At 46.3% G+C, this 23,792-nt stretch overlaps 1 protein-coding gene and 1 pseudogene across 1 annotated transcript; one reads left to right on the plus strand and one right to left on the minus strand.

Moving 5' to 3' along the window:
• Positions 1 to 2,798: 2,798 nt before the first annotated feature.
• LOC124671741 lies at positions 2,799 to 16,136 on the minus strand. The gene is made up of 6 exons (XM_047208075.1): positions 16,072 to 16,136; positions 6,468 to 6,550; positions 5,903 to 5,979; positions 3,999 to 5,789; positions 3,644 to 3,836; positions 2,799 to 3,555 (listed from the first exon to the last, which is right to left on the minus strand). Exons 1-6 carry the CDS (start codon positions 16,134 to 16,136, stop codon positions 2,864 to 2,866), a joined length of 2,901 nt encoding a protein of 966 aa, XP_047064031.1. The 3' UTR covers positions 2,799 to 2,863.
• Positions 16,137 to 17,840: 1,704 nt separating this feature from the next.
• Positions 17,841 to 23,585, plus strand: LOC124671742 (annotated as a pseudogene).
• The last annotated feature ends 207 nt before the right edge of the window (positions 23,586 to 23,792 follow it).

Consider the following 23,792-nt stretch of genomic DNA (forward strand, 5'->3'; position numbering starts at 1 on the left):
AGTTGTGTGCCGCCGCGTCCGGGGAGACATTCCTTCTGTCGACGCTCTCAGCAGGGACATGTCGTCCCTACATTTCTTCAGCTCCATCTTCTCCTCTTGCCTCTTGAGCAGCGCCGCCCACCTTTCCTCGGCCTTTTTGTCGCGGGAGAGTAAGGTCGAGGAGACCTCGACGAGGCACTGCGTGAGCGACGCCTACGTCTTCTCGGCCGACGCAGCGTCGGCCAAGGCGGCCTTGATAGCCTTGTTGCCGATAGGGCGCCGTATCGATGTTGCCAGCGGCGCATCCAGATCAATGGCGTCTTTCCCCTTGGACAACGAAACGCGTGTTAACCTCCATTTGTGGTTCATCTTGAGCTTGGTATAGCAATGCATCAGTGCGAACGACTTATGCCCATCCGAGTTCTTCCGGTACAAATCCATGGCCTTGTCAAACTAACCAAAGGAAGCGCAATCATTTCATCGAACACATTGTAGGCGCTACAGATTATGTAAGAAAGAGTCGTACCAGTTGGGCGACATCGGCGCCGCTGTCGCCTCTGGTCTCTAAGTCATGATGGAACCCATGGAACATGTTCACCGACGCATGGATGATGGCCCATTGCGTCGACATTGCCTTTTGGCTCCTCTTCATTGTCACTTTGTTGTATTCGCTCTTCATGAGCTTGAGCTCATCGAACTCGGCCTTGATCCTCGCCCAATACTTCTCGTATTTTTGGTTGGCCCCGATGATGGAGTCATGGCTCACCGTCGCCTACGACTCACACAGACATTGATCCTCTAGAGGCGTCCACTTGGGGCCTCGTGTGCCCGACGCCTTCTTCTTCTTCTTCTTCTTCTTCTTCCTCACGCCGTCCGCGTCAACCTCCACGAGATCATCGGCATCCTCACCGGCACCCTCGTCGTCCTCGTCGTCCTCACCCCCTCCTGCACCACATCCCCCTCCCCTCCCCCTCCTCCTCCTCAGCACCGGCACCGTCGAATTCGAGCGGGCCCCTCCGGCCATTGAACGGGGCGCCCTCCAGACCGGGTCCTGGCTCGTACGTCGGGGAGTAGAACATAGCGTTGGGGTTGAAGCCGCCATGAGGCAGCGCATCCTCGTACCGCGGCAACAAGTTTGGCGTCACGCACACGGGAGTGGCAGAGGGGCCATCGTTGTAGAACCCGGATGTCGACGGGGACAACACTCCCGAAATGTACGGCGGCATAGTCGTACTTCATGGGCTCGCGTTGGTGGCAGCGATACACCCGGTCAGCGCGTGCTGGTGCGCGCGCGCCACCAACGCCTTCTTCTCCACCTGCGCCGCCCTCCGTCCTTTCCGCTCCGCCGTCGACAACTTCCGGCGCAGACAGTCTTGATGCCACTGATCATCGGTCCAGCCTTCCGGCTTCTTCTTCGGAGCCGGCGCCTTCCGCGGCTTCGCGAAGGGCGCCTTCGCCCCTTTCGTCCCATTGCCCGACTGCTTTTTGGTCCCTTTCTTGGCTATTTTTTGGGGGGCAGTCGGTGGCGCCATGGATGGGGAGAGGGTGGCGGCGGGAGGAACAGCGTAGCGATGGCGGGAGGGAGGATAGATCAAATGTGTTGGGATGGTAGAAATGTGCGACGGGAGAGGGGCGATATGGCGGGAGAGGCGCAATTAGGTGGGAGCGGCGAACGAATTTTCTCTGTGCCGCTGACGCGTCGCTTCGTCTCGCTTTTCGGTGTGTCCGGCATCCCCTGTGTAGCGGGAACGGGTCCGGGACGCCGGACACCGTATCGGACCGCGCCAAATAAAAACAGGCTTTAGGAAACACGGCTGGAAACATTTTTTTTCAACGCGTCTCAAAATCTTTTGGAACGCGACTGGAGATGCTCTTATTACGACAGATCGCAAGTTCACATCAGGGTTTGTTGCGGCTTTGCCGGTGGCCAAGCACCGCCAAAATGGTGTCAGCAGACGGCAGGCCAGTGTAGCACTGTTTTGCCCTGGCGTCATCGTAGCTGCCGAGGCCTCGCTTGCTGGAGGCCCGCTACACGGTCCCCCAGAGCAGTAAGTCTTGTGAAAAAAAAAAGGAGGAGACAGTAACCACATGCAATCCTTCTCCAACAACAAAAAAGTAACCACATGCAATTGTTCAGTTGGTTCCTCCAGCATACAAAACTTCACACCAGAGTGAACAAGAAAGTCAAGAAAAATCATCTGCCCACCACTTCTTAAACTAGCACTTCAACACCTTGATGCAACAAAAGTATTAACAGATCAAGAGCAGAAAATCCCAGATCTCAAGAATGTGCAGGGCCGACAAGAGAGACACTCATTAGTCTTTACCGTGTCTTGGCTCGAGTTGTCATCTTGCTGCTCCAAAAGGATTCATCCTAGATTGCTGCATTAACTAATCCTGCTCCTAATCCGTACGGGTTGACGAACTGCTCAAGACAACAAGGATGCAAACTGACACCAGTATGAATTGGCATATTTGTTTGATTGTAATATATAGGGAGCAGTGCTCTGTTTCATCTAAAAAGTCAAACACACACACATGGGTCTTGCACTTCTTTTCTTCCTTTGATAGACAGTTACTATAATATGCTGGTAACCCATGTTGTTGTGCTGGTGACAGTAAAATATGTTAATGACAGAGTTATGAGTAAACTAGTCGTTCTACACAGAGCTGCACTACGATTAACATGATCTGACCAATAAGAGTTGTGCAATCCGCAGTGCACTACAGTCTACAGGTATATGCAGAAGCAGCTACGTGGACTTGCGTCACAAGCTAGTACTACTATGAAGATGCTGAATGATCCCCTCAGCAAAAGAATTTTAATACTCGCAGTTATCAATTTCTCATATGATAAGGACATAATATACAGAGCAATTGCTTCCTACAGATTTGGCATTGGCACTGGGATACCTTGCAGTGGAAACAAGGCTGCGAGTTCGGCCACCGCTTCTCCGACGAGTTCTTCCAACAGACGAACTGTGATCTGCTTCGTGATCTCATCGGTTTCCGATCTCTCTGATTTCACCCAACCTCCCACTTCCACCTCCTGCTGCACAACTCTTTCCAGCATCGTTGCAGCATCGGCGTGCTCGTTTGCCGCAAACCACTCCGCGCCGTAAAGCCAGCCCCTCACATGACTCCACACTTCTTCTGCTAAATCCTGAGACAATGTCTCCCTCCATGCTCCGAAGCACGCTTTGCCCCACGGGTAGGTGTTCCGTATCACGTCTTGAGCAGTCTCGACCAATGCCATGTTTACACAGTCAAAAAGAAGCTTCTGGTTTGACCTACGCTCCCTTGACTTGGCAGCCTCCTCCTTGCGGTCCAAGAATTTGTCACACAGTGCAGGATCAAGAGGGGAACTAGCCGAATACCAACCTGTGAACACCATACTCACTTGCAGATTGCCTAGTCCAGCAGCTGATACTATCTTCTGTACAAGCGCATAGCGTTCTGATTCATCATCATCTGCACTGGAGAAATTCAGGGAGCTTTGTAATGGCGAACTTGAGTTGGTATCCTCCCGTGATAACGAGCGAAAAACATGCTCAATAGGAGGCCGTAAGGCAATTCCTGCGATGTTATTAAAAAACAGGTACTTAGTATTTAAATAAACAGAGCAAGGCTAAGTTCAATAGTCAGAGCAAGAGGAAAAACTTACTCTCATTGCAGGATCTGGTACTTCTTGATGATTCAGGTTCATTAGTGTTTCTATCTTCAGATGGTGCATAAAGAACTGAAGTAGGACCAGGCTCATCACGCATGCATTTTAGGCCACCGTTTGATCTTAGTTCATCAGTGTACCCACTTGGACCGTCGGAAGATACAGCTTCTTCCATGGAAGCAACAACCTGCTACACATTGACATTTACTGTGAGTAAGCACAACAGTATTCTTTTGCATCAAAAGTCACATAATCATTGTCATAGTGACACAGAGACATTGCAGGGAGAGAAATGTAACCTAAAACAAACAAATAGTGAGGCATTAAAGTAAAGTTTGAGACAAGTGCTTACTCTTGAAGAACAACTTGTTTGTAGGGTGGAATTATCAGCTTTGTCCTTACAAAATGCCACTTGCTTGTCAAATTCAAGGCCATGATCAGTCTCTGATTGCGTGCCACCAAGAAAACTGGCTTCAACCTTCTCATCAGAGATATCAGATGGAAGGATAGTTTTCTCTTTTGCCAGCCTTTTACTACTCGGGAAGAAAAAACTTGATACTTTTCCCTTGAATGATAATTTTCCTTTACCTGGCCCTGCATCCACCTTCGATGTTTTGCAGCCTTCAGAGTTTGCGGGCACCACCATGTTATGAAACGCTTCTGATGACACCGGGAGAGATTTTGATCTCGCTAAATTTCTTGGAGATCTCTCCCCATTTTCAGCTTCTCTAAATGTAGATATGCAGGTGGCTTGCACGGCCAACTCATTTCCCGTGCCACATGGATGGCTACTAGAAGCAGAGTCTGGTACAGCAACAATTTCTTCTTTCTCAGCTTCTCGGATGGAGAGCATGTCACCCAAAGTTCTTGAGCTCCTTGGCAACTTTACTTCTTGAATGACCTCATCACATGCTACCGTTGTCCATCTATCTGAAAGTCTCTTTCTGGCTTCCTTGATCACAGATGACTCGGCTGAATGTGAGTGAGAGGCCCTGCTATAAGCTGAAGATGAGTAAGTACTGCTATATCTTTTGATATAATCCCATGAATTTCGTGACACTGCCTCTGAGTCACTTAGGCCACCACCATCTTCATCGATGTAATCACCTTCTGACCCACTGAAAGAGCTCTCATCACCAATATACCCATTTGAGTACACAGAAGACAGCAAAGACTCATCCCGCCGATAACGATCCTCTGGCAGGTACTGAACTGAAGTATCCGATACATCATATCTTGAAGTGGGTATACAATCTTCTAAATCACCAAGAAAGTCAGTCCGCTGAGCCTGTTCAGATGGAGCTGACCTGGGAGTTAGCCTGGCATGTGTTCTATTAGGCTTCCCAGGGCTAGGCCTCAGGACCACTATCCTATTTGTGTGCGAGAAGTTATCTTCTGCTGAATGAGATCTATTATGATACTTTCCAATCACAAAGTCATTTTCTTCATTATCTCGGTGTGTTCTGGTTTCTCTTACCCCTTTATTCTCAACATAATTAAGTGGTTTCAACACAGTAATGTGCTTTGTCTGAGGTGGTGCTGGCATTGTGCGATGTCCATTCAGCGGGTTCGAGATAACAGAGCTTGGTTCTTGAAGGAATTTTAGAAACAGATCCTTATTCGAACTTAGAACCTCGAGAGCTTCTTGAAACTCCTTCGAGTGAAGAAAATTCTCATCTGTGGCAAGGCGTTTCGCTTCTACGAACTTTTGCCGAACAACTTCTAACCTTGTGTCACTCTTATCCCGTGAAGACCTCCCACCTGAAGAAGTTTGATTCTGAATATGGTGTGTTCTTAATGGTTCTTCACAGACTGCATACACGTCCTTAAATTCAACTGTTTCCTTGGGGCTTCTTATGTGTATGTCCCGTGTTTTTCTGTTGTAGTGGTGCTGCTCTTGCTGCTGCAGGGCCCTGTTTGTTGCTGACAAATTATCATGTGAATGGCTTCTCCTCAAATTTCTTTTGGCAGAATTTAGTGCCTGTTCTTGAGAAGGTATATCATCTTCAAGGCCCATCAATCTGGCAACAACACTTGGTGGATTCCTCTTTGATTCCACTTCTTTGGCCATCCCCTTTGCTAATTGGGTCTTCATGGGCGATTTATCTGATTTGTTGCTTAAAGAGCTCCTAGTGCTAGCCTCCTGTAGCGAAATTTATATTAGAAACTGCAACATAACGTACATTTACAAGAAATTTTGACTAGGATAAGTCAGGCAGGGCACCTATTGCAATTGAAACATGACATGTCACTCACCAGTTTATCCTCTACACAAACTTTAGCAGGATCACCAGTTACATTGATATCTGTCCGGCTTCGGCGAACTGGAGAGCCTGGCAGTTCAAAGCTGAATCAAATAAATAGTTTGACAATGACACAGAATAAACTATATGCCTAGCCAAAAATAACTGAAAGAATGCAGTCAAGCTGGATATTTAGAGCAGAGTCTTGCAAAGAAATAGCAAGAGTACTTTTTGCACATTTCAAATATAGGAAGCAAAACACAGCCAGAGGAAAAGACAAGAAAAACATGTTATTATCCAAAGGGACAACGAGCAGCAATATGCGAAGGAATCATTGATCATACAAGGCCAATGCCATCTAGTCCCCACATAAGGGGCGAGATGGGCAACATTTGCGCCAGGAAATGTCCAAAATATACCCCCACCCGCACAAAGTACGGCATTGTAGAAAAGGAGTAGCATTTGTCTCAAGTAGCACTGAAGTAGATGACAACTGAACACAGTTTAACCGAACTAAAAATCCTTGCAGATCAACAACATCGCAACAAGTAAGCACAATGCAGGAGGAATGTATGTACCTTCTCTATGAGCTCTCTCACTGAACACCTTCGTGCTGGCCATCCCTGCACTCAGTTCAAACAAGTTGATCATTGGCTTCTTTCTATGAAAAACAACTGCCTCCGAGCATCACACCGTCAACACACAAGATTTAGATTTCCTGAAAAACAGAGTTATGGCAAAAAATTCAGCGAAATGACACGAAGGATATGAAACATTGAGCAGCCATGCTTGTACCTGAGATCCACAAGGCAATCAAGCTAACTAAATAACAAGAGCAATAAAAGCAGCTGGTACAGGCAGCAAGGAGGGCAGTAATAGCATAGAGGGAAGTGTCTTAGGAAGAAGCTCTTAGCATTTGAAGCCCTTAAATTTGAACCTAGGGGACAGAGGGGCCAGGCGGTATTACTGTAGAACGATGCCGTCCTTTCATGAAAACATCAACACACACACATGTTTAAGGCTGGGTTTTTTGCAGGCGTTAAGTAGGCCAGATGGGTACTGTTCATGGCCCTGTTCTTGCTTAACGCCAAGGGAAGGCAAAATGGCACGTCGCGCGAAACGATAAACGAATAAAACAATGGGGACCGATCGAGCGACGCACAGGAGGCAGGATGGAAAAGCGGAATGTAGCAGAGAGCATTGGATCGGAGCGAACTCTTTGCAATGTATCTATGATTACCATCCAAAGGAATCTCTGCAGCAAGAAAAAGGCTTTTTAAGGCTGCGCTTTTCAGCGAGCACGAGTTCACAGAATCACAGCTCACATGAGAGGAGAGAGAAAGCAAAAGGATAGTATCGGCTTTGCTGTGTACACATCATGGAGTGGGAAAGGAAACCTAGCTGCAAACTTAAAATTTGCTACTATCAACATCACATATTTACATGAGAAAAACGAAAATGAATAGAAACCAAACTAGCAGAGGTAGCTACAGACAGAACTATGGTTTGAAGGCGGCGAGAAGGAATCCTGCACTGCAGCAGCAGCGCAGTTTTTAAGGCCCCAATTTCAATACCGTCGGCAGAGAGAGAAGGAGAGGGAAGGTGATAAAGGTGGATGAGACGACGTACAATACAAAGAAGATGTAGAAAACCGAGGAGACGCAAACGTAAGCCGAGGACTGAACGACCGCTGAAGCCTGAAAACAAAAAAGGAAACCGGAGAGCGGTGTGCAGTTGGGGAAGAGGAGAAACACCAAGAACTCGGAGCTTTCCACGCGGAATGCAGCTGAGCTCCCCGATTTGATCTGTGGATAGCCAGGGGAGGTACAGACCAGAGAGACGAGGGAATCTTGCAGAGAGGCTTGCGAGGTGCAGGGCCCGAGCAATAAATTCTGGGGCGCGGGAGCGGAAAGGGACGGGAGGAACTGGGAAAAAGGGGCGGCCTTTACGCCCAGTCGTCGATGGCAATAATTTTGGTCCCGGGGATCCTGAATCGAGCTCAGATCTCCCGACATCGTCTTCCCCGCAGGGCTGGCCTGGGCTGGACCCGAAATCCGCGAGCCTCGCATCGCATCCACCCAATGCGACCTGAATTAAACCGCAAACACCTCGTCTAATAACAAGAACAACAAGATGGCCTGAATCAAAGCACGAATTTCGCAGCGGAAGTTCCGTGATTTAAACCAGATGATGCAACAGGAAGGCAGGAAATCATCGAGGATGGAAAGAAAAAAAGGAAATGAACCCCCGCTTATCTCGCTCGTTCCAGGGAATGGGAGAGAAGAGAGGGAGGACGCACCTATGGCGGAGCAGCGGCGGACATTCGCCGGCGGCGGCGGCGGGGGCGGAACAGCTTGCCAGCAGTGCCGCAGAGTGTGCAGTGGGACGGGGGAGAGAGGTTGGAGGAATTTTACCCACCTGCTCCTTGGTTCGCCCCGTGAACTGTTGCTTGTTTTGTTCTTGCTCCGCTCGCTATCGGGTACCCGCCGCTCCGCTCGTGGAGTCGTGGAGTGTGGGTTGCGTACGTGCGTGCGTGCGTCGCGTGGAATGGAAAAAAGGCAGTGATGATGATGATGACGATGATGAGCGAAGGTGTGGTGTGGGGAACTGGGGATCGTATCGTAGAGTAGCATACAGAGTGGCATGTATTATGGGACACTGCACGATCGGAGTGTGCCGTGCTGCTGCTACGAATTTATGATTTCTTGGATCGTCGGTTAACAGGGTAGTAGGAGTACGTCGCCATCGCCGTACAATGTACGACCTCATTTACTCGGCACAGCAGCTGTACGTGCGTCTCTGTTCGTAGATGGTTCCCGTTGTACCTACTTTTTTCGAACTACGAAAATATAATCATGCTTGCGAACACGAACACATACACCTGCTAAGTTTAAGGATAACAATGAAGCGGGTTTGGACGGATATAAAATAAAAAAAAATATCAGATTCATGCTCATATCCATCAGTCTCGTTGTACTCCATCCACGGAAATATCCATGGGTATGAATGCCGCTCCAAATCCGAACCCGTCGGATATCCGATATCTATGGATATCCATGTGTTTACGCACTATACGCATTATCATACCAACATTTGAGCATAACACCAGCATTTCAACAGTATTCAACAATATCAACAATTATTATGAGGGCAATGCATAGAAATATCAAATCAACAATAAGGATTTGGGTAATCCGGATCAGAAAATATGGTACTTGGTGATTTGGGCCTCAAGAGAGGGGCAGCTAGGCCTAGGTAAAATTCTATGTCTCATTGACATGTGGGTCCCACATGTTAATTGGATATCTACGGGGCAAAACCTCTGCATGTGCCTGCTCCATGAATTATTGAATATCCGCCCCCATGAAATTCATGGGCCCAATCAGCCCTCCATCCCCGTGTCCGGCAGGTCGAATATCCATGGATATCCAGATCCATGGATAAAATTTCCATCCTTGGCTAAGTTTTTTTTTTTTTTGAGGAAAATCCTTGGCTAAGTTTGTAGCTCAGTTAGATACAGAGCCCTGGTCGATAAAAGATCGAGATTCCTTATTCATATTCATCTCGTGTATTTTAGAGCTCATCTGGTCACCATCATTTCATTTCACTTGTTAGTATAAAATGAAAGAAAATTGATAATATAATTTAATTTAATAAATTAGAAATGACATGCTACGAGAATGAACTTGTGGACGGATGATTAAGAGAGCAGTGACACCTTAGCCCACGAGGGATCAACATGGATGACTTGGTAATCTCTTTAATCCTGGGTGGTCGATCCTCTCTACAACCGCGGACTCTCAGGTAAGAACCACCCACATGTCCATTGGTTCCATTTGCCATGGACAGAGCCCTGAGTAGCCGGCCACCAAGCAATACCAAATCCACCCAGGTGTTTCATTAGGGTTGTTAATTTTAACTTTTCAAACCACCACAACCAAAACAATGAAACATCATTGGCATTTTGATGTTGCTAGGCAAACTAAAATATCTAGCAAAGGGTTCAGAGTGGCTACACACTACTAGGTTTGATAAGCATAGCACAATACTTTTACTTTTGAAATCAAAATCTTACCATGCATACTAGTTGAAAAACACTAATACACAATTAAAAATGGGTAAAATTTGAATGTCACTTGCCTTTTTGGTAATTGAAGATCGTTCACTTCTCTCAACAAAACACGTCACTCTTCACACGAACTATAAGTTAAAATATAGCACAATATAAAGACACCATTCAACAACAACAACAATAAAATCAAACAAAATAACAATCGGAAATCACTCTATGGTACTAAGGTGTGGCATGAGGTTTGGCTTGCAAGATATGGCTATGAGAGTTTAGATGGCAAGTCACATGATTAGAAAGTAATGGACCATCCAGATATAACTGAAGAATTTTTATGCTTTACAAAAGCATGAAAAGAACTCGGAACGGCTCATGTGAATTGAATAACATAAGTGACAAATAGTGCAACAACAATACTATTGAATAAGTGTGACAACAATCACTCAAAATAGTATAAATTACACATAGACTTAATATTGAATTACTCAATTAACGCATTTGTAAATTGAGTAGTTCAATAAAATCCAAATATATTAAGCATGAGGTTGAATATGTATAAATGATATTTAGAATGATGGTGGCTGCTTGGACTCGAGCTTTTCTTGAACAAAGGGATTAACTTGGACTAGAGTTGGATTTGAAGATATGGTCATGTCAATGTTTTTTTTTGAAGCATTCAACTAGTTTTGGTTATGGTTCAAAGATGATAATGAATTTTAATGGTTTAAAATATGTGTGATATGAGGTGGAATGTATCAAACACAAGTATCAAAGGAATACCTAATTGAGATACATTACCATTTACCCAAATAACTCAAGTTTAATGTGAATATATGTGAACTAGACCATGAGGTTTGATGTAGTAACGATATTGGCTCAAGGTGTAATATATAAATGGATTTGGTAGATGGGTATGATCATAAGATTTACTTTTGTAGAAGGAGTCATATTGAAAGAAATCATAGAATTAATTCTATAATGAACATACTCAAATTCTTATATTCGAATTTGAGGCGTTTCGTTGGGCCTCCCAGTGCTTGTCCCAGGCGGTCTTGGAGTAGAAGACGACACCGGCGGAGTAGCCATCGGCGGCTGCGTGGGGTGGGGCCACGTGCGACCAGAGGATCGAAGCAGCCCGTCTTGGCGACATCGCCACCCGAGTTAGAGCAAGTACAATAAGTCCTAGTCAGCTAGCTATAAGAATTAAAATAGTATATTATTGCTTAGTTGGAGGAGAGAGAGGAGGAGAGAGGAGGAGAGTGGGCTCTTATGCAAGAGCCAACTCTAGCACGTGCTCCTAGGCACTTTGTGAGAGTGAAAAGTGGGCCATACATTGATAAAGTACTACATTTTTATAGCTCACTATTGTATGTGTTGGCTCTAAATTGGCTATAGATGACATGGCATTTGGCTTATAGCCAGCAGTTGACTACACTATTGGAATTGCTCTTAGGCAATTCCAATAGTACAGTCAACTGCTGGCTATAACAAGATGCCAAGTCACTTGTAGTCATCATATAGCTAATATGTACAATAGTTGGCTATACTAATGAAGTACTTTATTAACATATGGCCCACATTTCACTCTCACAAAGTGCCCAGGAGCACGTGCAAGAGCTGGCTATTGCATAGTAGCCCACCTCCCTTCTCTCTCCTCTTCTCTCTCTTCCAACTCATCTAAAATATATTATTTAATGCCTTATAGTCAGCTGACTGGACTCTATTGTACTTGCTCTTAGATCGATAGCTCTCCTCGTCAATCCAAATATGAGAAGCTCGAGGCAAATTTTGGGATTCTCTCGAGAATCCACGGAGCTTGGGAAACTGAACATATGGCTTCGTGATCCAGAATTTTTGTTTGCATCTTCCACTGAAGCCGATCTAAAAAAGAGGCAGCAGATTGGCAGTGGGACAACGAGCACCAGCTGGGTCACGCGTTCATCGACTCGATCCGCTCCGCAGTCATCTCGCCCGCGGCGACTACGCTGCAATCCATCACCGACACTTGGGCGTCCTTGGTGACGGTCGTCGAGGGCTGCTACTTCTCCAACAGGCTTGACATCGGTGTGCTTCCATCAGCGCTTGGCTCGAGGAACTGGTCGATGAGCTCCGTCCCACTGCTGCATACCTCCTCGTGAGTCAACACTTACGCGCTACAACTAACCGAATCAACGACGAGCGGAAGCGGCGGCGGTGCGGGAGGAGGAGGCGGGGCTACGAGGAAACCAATGCGACGAAAACCTTTTTCTAGGGTTTGTGAGAATCAGGCTTAGACGGAAGATATCATATATGGGCTCGATTTTCGTGAGGGGTAAGAAATTTGGATCTCGTCTGGGATTCGAGTTTGGTATGGAATGTTCCCTTGGACTGCGGGACGGGAGGAAGCAGGACACTGCGAGTTGAATCAATCGATACGATGGCATTAGTGCGTTATACTCCCTCCTTGCCAAGGCTTAAGGCGTGATTTTTTTTCCAGTTTTTACTCAAGGCTTAAGGCGCGTAAGACTGCAGGTGCGGGACTACTCGCTAACTTCCCGAGCATGCCCTCCGTCCTTTTAGCTTCTTCCTTTTTATTCGGGCTGCAATTAAGGCGATCGGTTTCTCTTTCCGTTGCATGCAGCAACAGCCAGCCCTGGTGCATGCGCATGCAAGGCTCAACAGTTCAGGTGCATCAATGCTAGCCAATAACAAGGGGGAGTGGGATCCTCTAACGTTGAGAAGCAACGTCAGGGAAAAGAAGGAAGAGAAGTCAGGGTACTGTAGCCTAATCATCCTGTTATGTACCCTAATTAATTAATTTAGGTAATTACTGTAGATGTAAAAAATATATTTTAAATTTTAATACACCAAAAAAATTGTTATACGTAATTACTCTAAATGCATAACACTATTTTGTATTATACAGATTAATTTAAATCATTTGGACTTTGATCATAGGGTTTGATAGAAGCAAAGTTAGGATATTGTAGCTTACCTAACTTTGCTCCTTCAAGTTAGAGGATCCGGTCACTAACAAGGGGGCACTTAACTCTGGAAGACCCGCTAATTATGCCGATTGAAGAGATTTAGGAGGGGTAAAATTGTCTCACATGCACGACTTAATTTCTCCTTAATCCTTGTGCATAAATATTTACGCCTTAAGCCTTGGCAAGGAGGGAGTATGTGTTTTGGTGGGAGGGTAAACGGTTCAAAATATGTTGTTGACAAAAATTTTGGTAATTTTTTTAGCTCATTTATTATTGTGTATAGATTTGAAAACATGTTTGACCGAGATTTGACTGGGACGCTGACTGTACCACTGATTAAAATTGACTTTGATCAGACTGGGTTGACTATGCTGACATCATTGATGATGTCAGAAAAAGTTGATGAAAAAAGAATGCTACGATAGGTGACCAAAATTAATGATCTACGAACTCCGGATCAAAAATATCATCGCAAAAATACTAAAAATGGTATTCTACGGAAATATAAATGACTAATAGAAAAGAGAGATCCATGGAGTACCTTTTGTAGCGTGAGAAAAATCTTTTGAAGAATATATCCAAAAAAATTCGAAAAGTAAATATTTATAATCTAGTTAAACCAAAATAAATGGCTTAACTCAATTTAATAAATTTACCTATTATGTAGGCCATAGGCTAGAGGAATTTTACTTAAAGAGGCGAGGTGGGACTAAAATATAGGCAATTTTCGAAACAGGTAAAGAAAGGTCCATTAAATTCGGCGAAAAATGGATGGGAAAAAGATAAAAAAAATTAGGCCAGATACGGCCCAATAGAGAATGGAAAAAATAAAATAGAGAGAGGAGAGCGAGGGTGGGGCGCGCTGGGCTGGGGTGGCTTGGGCCGTGCCTGGCCAGGTGGGCTGGCGGGCGAGGCAGGCCGGTCACGCCCTTTTTTTTTCATTTTACTTGTTTCTTCCATAAAAGAAGTTTAATAGCTCCAATTTAAGTGAAATAATTTTTTATAAATTTTTAAAATTATTTTGCACAGCATATAATAACAATAAAACTTAAATTTTACAAGTTGATATTTTATTCTATTTTATTACAATTATGCCAGAGCTAGTTTCAACATGTGTACACCGAACGAGTTTCTAAAAATTTGTGAAAATCAAAATGGTGTTTTAGGATAATAAGAAACCTGTTTTATATCCATTAGTGGATATATAAATAATAATTTTATGCACTTGGTCTATATGTCTATTTGGGAATTATTATGCAATTCGAGTTTTCTAGGATTTTATTTTCTCAAATACTAATCCATTAAGGATTCGAAAACCTTGAAATCCACAATATGTTTGATTTTTAAAATACTTTGAAACCACAATTCTTTGAAAATATCATTTTGAAAATTACTTTTAAATAACTTCAAAAAGTTTTAATTCCTTGTGAATTTTCAATCAAGTTCAATCAATCAAGCATTAAATTTATTTTTATTTTACATTCCAAAATTTAGAAAAATTCGAGACATGACAATAACAAGGAACCGAGGTACTAAATGGTTTTGAAACTTTTACCTAGTGTTCACTGTTCACAACTTTGTAGTCCCACGTGGAGAATAATCAGCTCTAGGGGAAGGATTTGGCTCTGTTGAATATAAATACACTGCCTAGTCTCTTTCCATCAGTTCGGACTTTTGGTTCAAGTGGCTAGTGCATGAAGCTTAACATGGTATCAGAGCCCCAGGTCTCAAGTTCAAATCCTGTCTTTCACATGGTTTTCGCAATTAAGCCTAAAAATTGTCGTTGCCCCCTCTTTAGCCACCGCTGTTTCGGTGTGCTCTTCTTCTTTCACGTGTTGACTTTCTCTTCTCCCGTCACACGCGAGTGGGGGTGTTGTGAAGTGTACAAGTAGATTGCCTAGCCCTTTCCATCAGTTCGGACTTTTGGTTCAAGTGGCTAGTGCATGAAGCTTAACATGGTATCAGAGCCAAGAGGTCTCAAGTTCAAGACCCTGCTCACGCAGTTTTAAAAAACAAAAGAAAAAAGATTCTGCGGCCCACACCGAACCCACGCTAAGGACTAAAATAGCCTAGACGTGAGGGGGAGTGTTGAATATAAATACACTGCCTAGTCTCTTTCCATCAGTTCGGACTTTTGGTTCAATTGGCTAGTGCAGCAATCTTTCAGGCTCCACTAGAATAATCAGTTCTCGGATCATCTTATGTGTTAGGCTGATTTTGACCGGCTCGAAGGCACATTGGCATTGAAGAAGAATTACGTCGGGCCAGGTCAGGAGAAGTTGTGTTTCCGGTGGGGACAACATGAGTGAAGCTTCCGTCAGGTTTAGGGAACAAAAAGAGAGAGATAGTGTTGTCACCCGTAACCTTGCCAAAAATATAAGCGTGAGCAAGAAATAATCCGAGAAAAAACCCGCTTTCTTTACTTCTATCAGGGCAAGGAGCCTCACCTTTGAAGTTGACTATGAAATTTTTTATTGTTCGGTTTCACTATAGAAAAAAATTCAAGGTGCCGATTGTCTTTTCCTCTGCCGACAGTTTTTTGTCGGAGCCTTTAACGCAGGGTTCGAATAGGGCAGGCCGTGAAGCAAGCCCAGGGCCGGCCCTATCTTTCGCTTGGCCCTTGGGCGAGGTGACGAAAGAGGGCCCTAAAACTAATATGTATGTACGCATATCGGTATATAAAGATATATATGTGTGTGTTTTATTTTAATTGCAAAATACTAAAAATTAGAAACCAAGCGATATACTCATAGTAAAATATTTCTTAACCACTAAGCAATGTCATATAACGATAACAAAATAATGCTTATGTGCATTTCTAGATGCAAAATCATCGAGGACAACTTTAAGATCGATGTTGTCCAACGTCTTTTATTATCGTCATGGACATCAACACTAGTTGTTGCTGAAATATACCTATTTAAAACACCTCTTTGTGATTCAATAAGTTGATTCACTCTTTTTAAAATATTCATATTCATAGCAGTTGATTTATGTTTCCATTTGGCATTGAAACACCTAATATTATGAAGAAATTAAAAACATGTCTCCCTATGTTTACACGGGATGAAAGGAAGTCAGGAAGCCATGAATCACATGATCACATAGATTCTGATCGGTAAACAAATAAGGTGGAACAGAATTTACCTAAGCAGTAAGCGGTGGAAGAGATCGATAGAAGAAGGTGATCTGCAGACTGAAGTGGTCGCCATGGCGCTGGCGATTTGGGAGACTGGGACTTGGGAGTCGAGGCGAGACTGAGCGAGGTGGAGTGATCGAGTCAGGGTCTCGTTTCTTTCCATCCGTTCCCCTCCCTGGCCTCGTTTGCTTCCATCGTGCTAGGCCTTTTGGCTCATATAGAGGACATATGTGCTGATGGGCCCCCTCCAGGCGGTGGCCCATGGGCGTTGCCTATGGTCGCCTAGGGCCAGAGCCGGCCCTAAGCAAGCCATCGGCATAGGGCACCCTGTGCCGACAGCCACCGTCGGTGCGGAAAAAGGCCATCGGCACAAGCCCGGTCTGGCCGTCGGCACAGAAAGCTGTCGGCGCAGCGGTCTTCACAGTCATGGCAAGGCCACGGCGTTAGGACTACCATCGACATATGTTTTTTTCTTTGTTTTCCTCTTTAGCCCTATACTGTGGGCACAAGCTTTCTTTTTCTCCACACACCACCCCGGAAATCGCCTTTTCAGTTTTCGAAACTATATAAGAAAATATTAGAAATTTCAAAAAAAAAAATCTTTGACATGACCATGTATTATGTGCTCTAGTTGTTAGGAAAATTAACAAAGATGAATTTCAATATATTATGAAAAATGGCGTCATGTTTCACTAAAACTGTTTTTCTGATTGCATATGACCTCCGATGAAAATGTTTTTTATGAAAATATATCCATGAAATTGTTTACATCCAATTTACCGAATTTTCAGATTTCTCAAAATCAGAAAGTAAATAGAAGTTTTTTCAGGTTTTAGATTTTGATGACAAATAAATAAAAATAAAATTTATTTTATTGTTTTAAGATTTATTATTAGAAACAATAATGTATGCATTGTTCTTTAGTCAAATAATTGTTTGGAATTTAAATAATAAAGAAGTGAGATGTGATAGCCCAAAGGTTAATAGGATTGATAAGAAACTATTATCAACAAAGAATAACTTCTCTGCCAGTTCAAAACATCGCCTTAATTTTTTTTGATTTTTTTTTGAAAAATGATGCCATTGGCACAGGACCTTCCTAGGCTAACAACCGTTAGGTTTCCGTCGGGCCCACGTACCTGGGGGCTGTGGCGATGGTATTGTCTGTGTCGACGGCTAAATGATCAAGGAAAGCACGCCGAATACGTCCATTTATGCGTTTAGAATAAGTGTCATTCCTGATCTTCTTAGGGAAAGAGTGACTCCTTTAGTAGTAAAAATCAGTAGGGATTGTAATAATGTTTGCCATGAACTTCCCAAAATGGGTAGAACCATGCGGCTGTCTCGGGTCTGGCTAGGAAACTATCCACCTGGGATATCCCAAGCTATGGCGCAAGATTGTAACTTTATGATCAATTAATGGAAATCTCTTTTCCCGCAAAAAAAGGCGATTTACACAGAAATAACCCTTTATTGCAACTATAGCACAGACTGACCCTCCGGCCAAACTATTTCACCCATCTAACCCTTTTGTGTGGCGCCCCTCTCATGGGCGCCACACATGCCAGTGTGGCGCCTGTCCTGCCGACGCCACACACCCATCCGACGTGGTGCCCTCGACGCTGAGCTGGTGCGCCGATCCGACGTGGCAGCATGTGTGGCGCCCCTCCCGTCGGCGCCGCACTGTGGAACCTGTGGCGCCGCTCGGAAGGGCGCCACACATCCACTTAAGTGTGGCGCCCGCGCCCGGCCTAGCCCGACCCTCTTCTTTTCTTCTCTCTTCTTTCTTCTCTGCAAGCAAGGAACCGCCGCCCGCCTCCCCTTCGCCCCCCACCAAATCCACCAAGGATTCGTCAGATCTGGCCGGCCAACTCCTTCCTCATCTATTCCTCAAGGTATTCCCCTTCGATTCCCTCCGCTTCATCCACTAGTGTTGGTGGATTTGGTAGATTTGGATATGAACCCTAGACATGGAAATTTATGTTCGTGGATTTGGATATGAACCATAGATATGGAAATTAATGTTGGTGGAATCTACATTGTAGTCTATGTGTTTGAACCAAAGATTTGTTTGAACCCTAGATATGAAATTTTACATGTATGTGTTCAAACCCTATGTATGCATGTGTTGAAATGTCTAATATTTGCCTAGCAAATGCATTCAAATGTGTTATGTATGCCTAGTATTTGTGATTGAATAACTCATATTTGTTAGGAATGGCTCATAATATGGTGTTCTATCCGTAGATATGAATGTATATGTATGTATATGATGTACGTGTGATGGCTTATTTGGATATGTGTTAGAAATGGCTCATAATATGGTGTATTTGTGTAAACATGTAGGATGGTGTGGCTCCTAGATGAAGAGTATGACGGGGATCACCGGGCTTTTTATATGACGGAGAGGACAACGGATCTTCAGCCTTTGAAGATTCGTTACCATGGCACAGTGGATATACCGTATGACGAGAGGTACATGAAGTTCATCGAGCCTACCGGTCTTCTCCCGTTCATATCCCTTGTAAGCCATGGGGGGCCGAACATGAACGCCGCGGCACTCACCGCTCTTGTCGACCGGTGGAGGCCGGAGACGCACACCTTCCACTTGAGGGCCGGCGAGATGACCCCTACTCTTCAGGATGTTTCCATGATCCTTGGACTACCTATTTAGGGCGAGCCACTGTGTATGAACACAACTTCTGATGGGTGGCGCCAGTAGATGGAGGCGCTTATTGGCAGGGCTCCTCCGCTGCCAGCAGATCCAAAGGCGAGGGCTCCCGCCGGCGCATCTTTCTCTTGGATCAGGACTAACTTTGGAGAATGCCCGGAAGGGGCCAACGAGGACACTCTCAGGACATACACCCGAGTGTACTTGTGGTACATGATTTTGAGGACTCTCTTTCCTGACAGTGGGGGGAAGCTGGCCCATTGGTGTTGGCTGAAGGCGCTTACGGTGTTGGAGCACCGGTGGAGTTGGGGAACAGCGGCACTTGCCTACCTCTACCGGCAGGTGATGATTAGTTCTATGTACTATTTTTCTATAGTAGTGTGCTAGACAAAGTACTAACCAAATGTCTTATGTACGCAGTCGGACGAAGCTTGTCGCAGGACTGGGAGAGGCGGTATTGGTGGATGCTTGCTCCTACTTTTCGTATGGAGCTGGGACCGCCTATCAGTTGGGCGGCCTAGGACACTCACCGAGAGGCCATGGCCTCATCACCATGAGAACCTTGATCGGGAGCCGACTTGGGCTTTGGGACAATGTCTCGGAGATGACGAGCGATCCAAAGATCATGTACAGGCACTACACTGAGGAGTTGGACACTCTTACCGCTGAGCAGGTAACCGATCACTCTTTTGCAATCCGAATTCATAAATTCTACTGGCATGTTGTAAATTCTGAAATATTTGTATGCTGCAGGTGGATTGGGAGCCATATGGTACCTACTACCATATTGGTGCGGGGATGCCTGACCTCAACCAGAAGTGCACGGAGGAGGCGCGGTTCTGGCGTATGCGGTGCCCACTCATATGCATGTGGCTTGTTGAGTACCACCAGCCGCACAGAGTGATGAGACAGTTTGGGCTGTATCAGGAGTGCCCACCTTAGTGGCAGGACACGGACAAGGCGCTTCATAGGTAAACTTCTGTAATCATGCGATGGAAGATTCTTGATAGAAGAGGTAGAATCTAACTTCTTGATTCTTGCAGGGTTGATAGGCAGCGGCAGAGGAAGATCACAAATTGGCCAGTCCATCATAGCGGCCACGTCACAGCGTTCCAACACTGTTTGGAAGCGACACGGAATGCTGGCCCTGTGGAGATTGTGCCTCACGACTTGGCCGCTTTCAACAACTACCTCCAGTGGTTCCATGAAAACACGCGTATCGAGTTAGTGAAGCACGCGTATGCTGACGACATCTTGGACGACCCCATCGAGTTCGATGAGCTTGCGCAAAGCCAGCACGACATCTTTGCTCGCAGAGGGAGATCGACTTCTATTGCTTCCGAGCTGAACTTCGTGGTAATGGATTCTCTCATTAACTAGTACATCATCTACATTGCCATGTGCTCGCTTAAATTGTGTATACTATGTTTGTCACAGCGGTCGGAGATCCAAAAAACAGCTGACGAGTGCGAGGTTATGTGGGACCAGAGCGGGAGAGATGAAAAGCCTATCGGACCGTTGCGGCATTTCATTAAGGTATGATCACCAACTTTGAATGTACGCTATTATGTTTTGGTGGCTTTGTAACCATGAGTTCCATGACGCAGAACACTGCACGAAAGATGCGGTGGTTAGCCAACTTGCTAGGTTGCCGCGACGGCGAAATTCCTACATCCTCTTCTGAAGAGCTGGAGGTATGGACTATTTTGTTGCTGTCAAACATGTTCTTACTAATTTCAACTTTTGTAATCTCATGTGTTCATGTTTGTGAAGATTCCTGACGACGGTGAAATTTTGAGTCAAAGCATTAGTCGCGGCAAGAAGCAAGCCCCACAGTCAGCTTACCAGTTGAAGCCAAGGGGCAAGGCTCCAAACCGGTACACTCCGGAAGATTATGTCAACCGAGGAAAGAAGGTTGTCATTGAGGAGGATGAGGGGCCGCCGCGGAGATCATCTTTGTCGAGGATGAGGAACGACGAGCCGTTATCTTCAGAGGAGGAGGAGGAGCAGGAGGAGCAGGCGGAGCAGCACCAACAAGAGCCACGGCAGCGGACGAAAAGGATGGTCATCCGGAAGCAGCCCGTGAGGACGGCACGTCGAGGACGATACTAGGATTTGCGTCGTGTTGTTGTGAACTCTATCTTCATAAGTATCGTATTGTGAACCCTATGTCATTTCGAACCATGTCTGTAATGCTACTTGTTGTTTGAATCTACGTGCTACGATGTGAGCTATGAAGTGTTATATGTGTATGTTCTGAAATTGCTACTTGTTGTGTCCAATGTTGTACTCAAAACTGTTGGAGTATGGTAGGATTTTTCATGGTTTTAACACAAGTCAATGTGTGGCGCCCTTCCCACTGGCGCCACACTGCACTGTGTGGCGCTCGTGGCATCGGCGCCACACATGCCAACATATATCAACTTTTTTGTCGAAAACATCCAGGGGCTCCGGACGATAAGTCCTTAGCCGTTTTCGCGAGCCTCTTTGTGTGGCGCCCGTGGCATCGGCGCCACACAAACAGGGTCGCCAAATGGCTAAGTCCCAGACGATTTGTCTTACAGTATGTTTTTGGGCAATTACAAATGCATGTGTGGCGCCGACGGGAGGGGCGCCACACATGCTGCCACGTCGGATCGGCGCACCAGCTCAGCGTCGAGGGCGCCACGTCGGATGGGTGTGTGGCGCCGGCAGGACAGGCGCCACACTGGCATGTGTGGCGCCCATGAGAGGGGCGCCACACAAAAGGGTTAGATGGATGAAATAGTTTGGCCGGAGGGTCAGTCTGTGCTATAGTTGCAACAAAGAGTTATTTCTGTGTAAATTACCCAAAAAAAAGAGAGAGAATTGTGCTGACGGCTACCGTTGGTACAGCCTGTACCAACAGCCAAAGTAGCATGTGACGACGGTTTATGACTTTCGGCACCTTAACTGTTCCCTATATTGTTTTAGTAACACATGACTGCGATACTGAGAGTTTGGTAGCCCGCTTATATATGAAGTCCACCACCGATGTACTTCAAAAGGCTACTAGGCAGCACTGTCTGCTATAACCCCTTACACAATGAGGTTTCACATATTTGTGCTTATCGCTATCTTATGTTGGCCTATTCTAGAGCATCCCTCACGATATAGACATTCCACTTAGTTCGATCACAAGAGTTGTCAAGAAGCCCACGAAGTGGCCGTTTTCCTCACTATAATTTTGAAACGGAGGCAAAAGCTTTACATCATTTATTAATTAAGAAGCGAGCGCTTAGTTTTTAGGAGAAAACCAGACAAAAATCAATAACAACAACCCACACTGCCAAGTCTAACAAAGACCCAAATAACAGAGCCGCACCCACACTAGCCACACACAAAGAACCACAGGGCGACACTAACAAACTCCAAGCACGGCACTCCAACACCGTGCGGACAAAGACATGCCATGACAATGGGGGCACCGATCAATCAACTGCGGATCCTGGGTAGGTAGCAACCAAGATGGTGAGAAAATCGCAAACTTCTCTAGCGACAACACATCCGGGCACCGTTGCCAGCAAGTCTGACTTCGTAACCCCAACATAAATAGGAACCACGTGCCTCACTTCCTAGACAGAAGGCGGCATAACCTCAGCACCACCCAACTCCAGGAGCTCAGGCACCAAAGATGGCTCCGCACACAACTCATGTAGCTTTGGCGTGATCTCAATCATCGATGACTTCTGCTCCGCTGAGCTAACCGGAAACGAAGCCTGCACTTGTGGCAAGCTCATGTCCGCCAGAAGAGCACGCCTCCGTCGACTCCGAAGAAACACCAGCATGTGCCAACAACAGCTTGAGACTTGCCACCTCTTCACGAAGAGGGCGAGACACCTCCTCGACGCGGTTAGCAACAAACTGAGCAAGCTCCAAGCGCAGCAAGGCAAACTGACCCTAGAGGTGAGAGTCGAAACAGGTGTTACCGCTGAACTCCTCGCAACACCTTGGAGAGGGCCTTGGCGGCGATGTTGCAGGCGGCGACGAGGGGCACACGACCTCAGCCCATCTCCGGGACGCCGAGGGACGACGTGGTTGAGCAGGCGGGGAGCGGCTCCGTTGACAAGGAGCATGTGCCTCGTGAGAACCTACATGAGCGTCCGGAGAGCAAGAACGAGCGGCGGGAAAGCACGCATGGTAGAATCGCTCCCGATGACCAGGATGACGACAACAGATGCATCTGAAGGGCGCACGGCATGAGCTGACCTGGGGTCACGCTCGAGGCACCGAAAGCATCTCCCCCGAGCCCAACGCTTGAAGGCGAGACTACGCTCGAGGCTCTCCTTATGAAGCAAAGACGATGGCTCGTGGCTCGGACGACCGCCTCGACCGACCTATACCCAGTCATCGTCATCACCAAGAGCGTCAGCAACAACTGAGATGCCACTGCAGGGCTCCACAGGTGCCTCCTCAACATGTACCGAGCCGGCCAACGGCAACCGCGGAGCCAACTCTTCATCATCGTCGTCCTCTTCAGAGCCCAAAGAGGCAATCCAAAGCAAGCTCGGGGCTGGTAGCACATCATCGACAAGGGGCACCTCGGCAGGGCTGCCCAAAGCAGCCGACGATAGCGACAGTGATAAGGAGCCGAGCCCCTCGACCAACACAGCAGGGTCGCTAGCCACCGAGGAGTTGCTGGTAGCTGGAGGCGTCATGGGGGCCAACTCCTCCTCGTCAGAGCCATCATCGTCATCGGCGAAGGAGACCCATGACCCGGTCGCCACAGCCTCGCCAAAGTGGAGCGAGGCGAAGCAGCGGCCAGATCGACGGACATCGGGGTCAGCACTGGAGGCGCTTCAGCAGCAAGCACATGGCAGCCACCCGCCGTAGGCGGCAAGAAGTCAGAGACAACATCTGCAAGTGCGACAGGGGTGGTGGGCGTCAGGCCTGGAGCAGTCCCCATCGAAGGCTTGGAGACGGCTATGCGCAAAGCCATCACGCCAACATTCTCCTTGCGGAACCTACCTGCTGGCGGCCGCCTGTACGAGCGAGGGGGGCATCGAAGAGATCTTGAGTGTGGTCATGTCGCGCCCAGCT

This window comes from Lolium rigidum, chromosome 7 (assembly GCF_022539505.1).
Source record: "Lolium rigidum isolate FL_2022 chromosome 7, APGP_CSIRO_Lrig_0.1, whole genome shotgun sequence".
In the NCBI taxonomy this organism is placed as follows: domain Eukaryota; kingdom Viridiplantae; phylum Streptophyta; class Magnoliopsida; order Poales; family Poaceae; genus Lolium; species Lolium rigidum.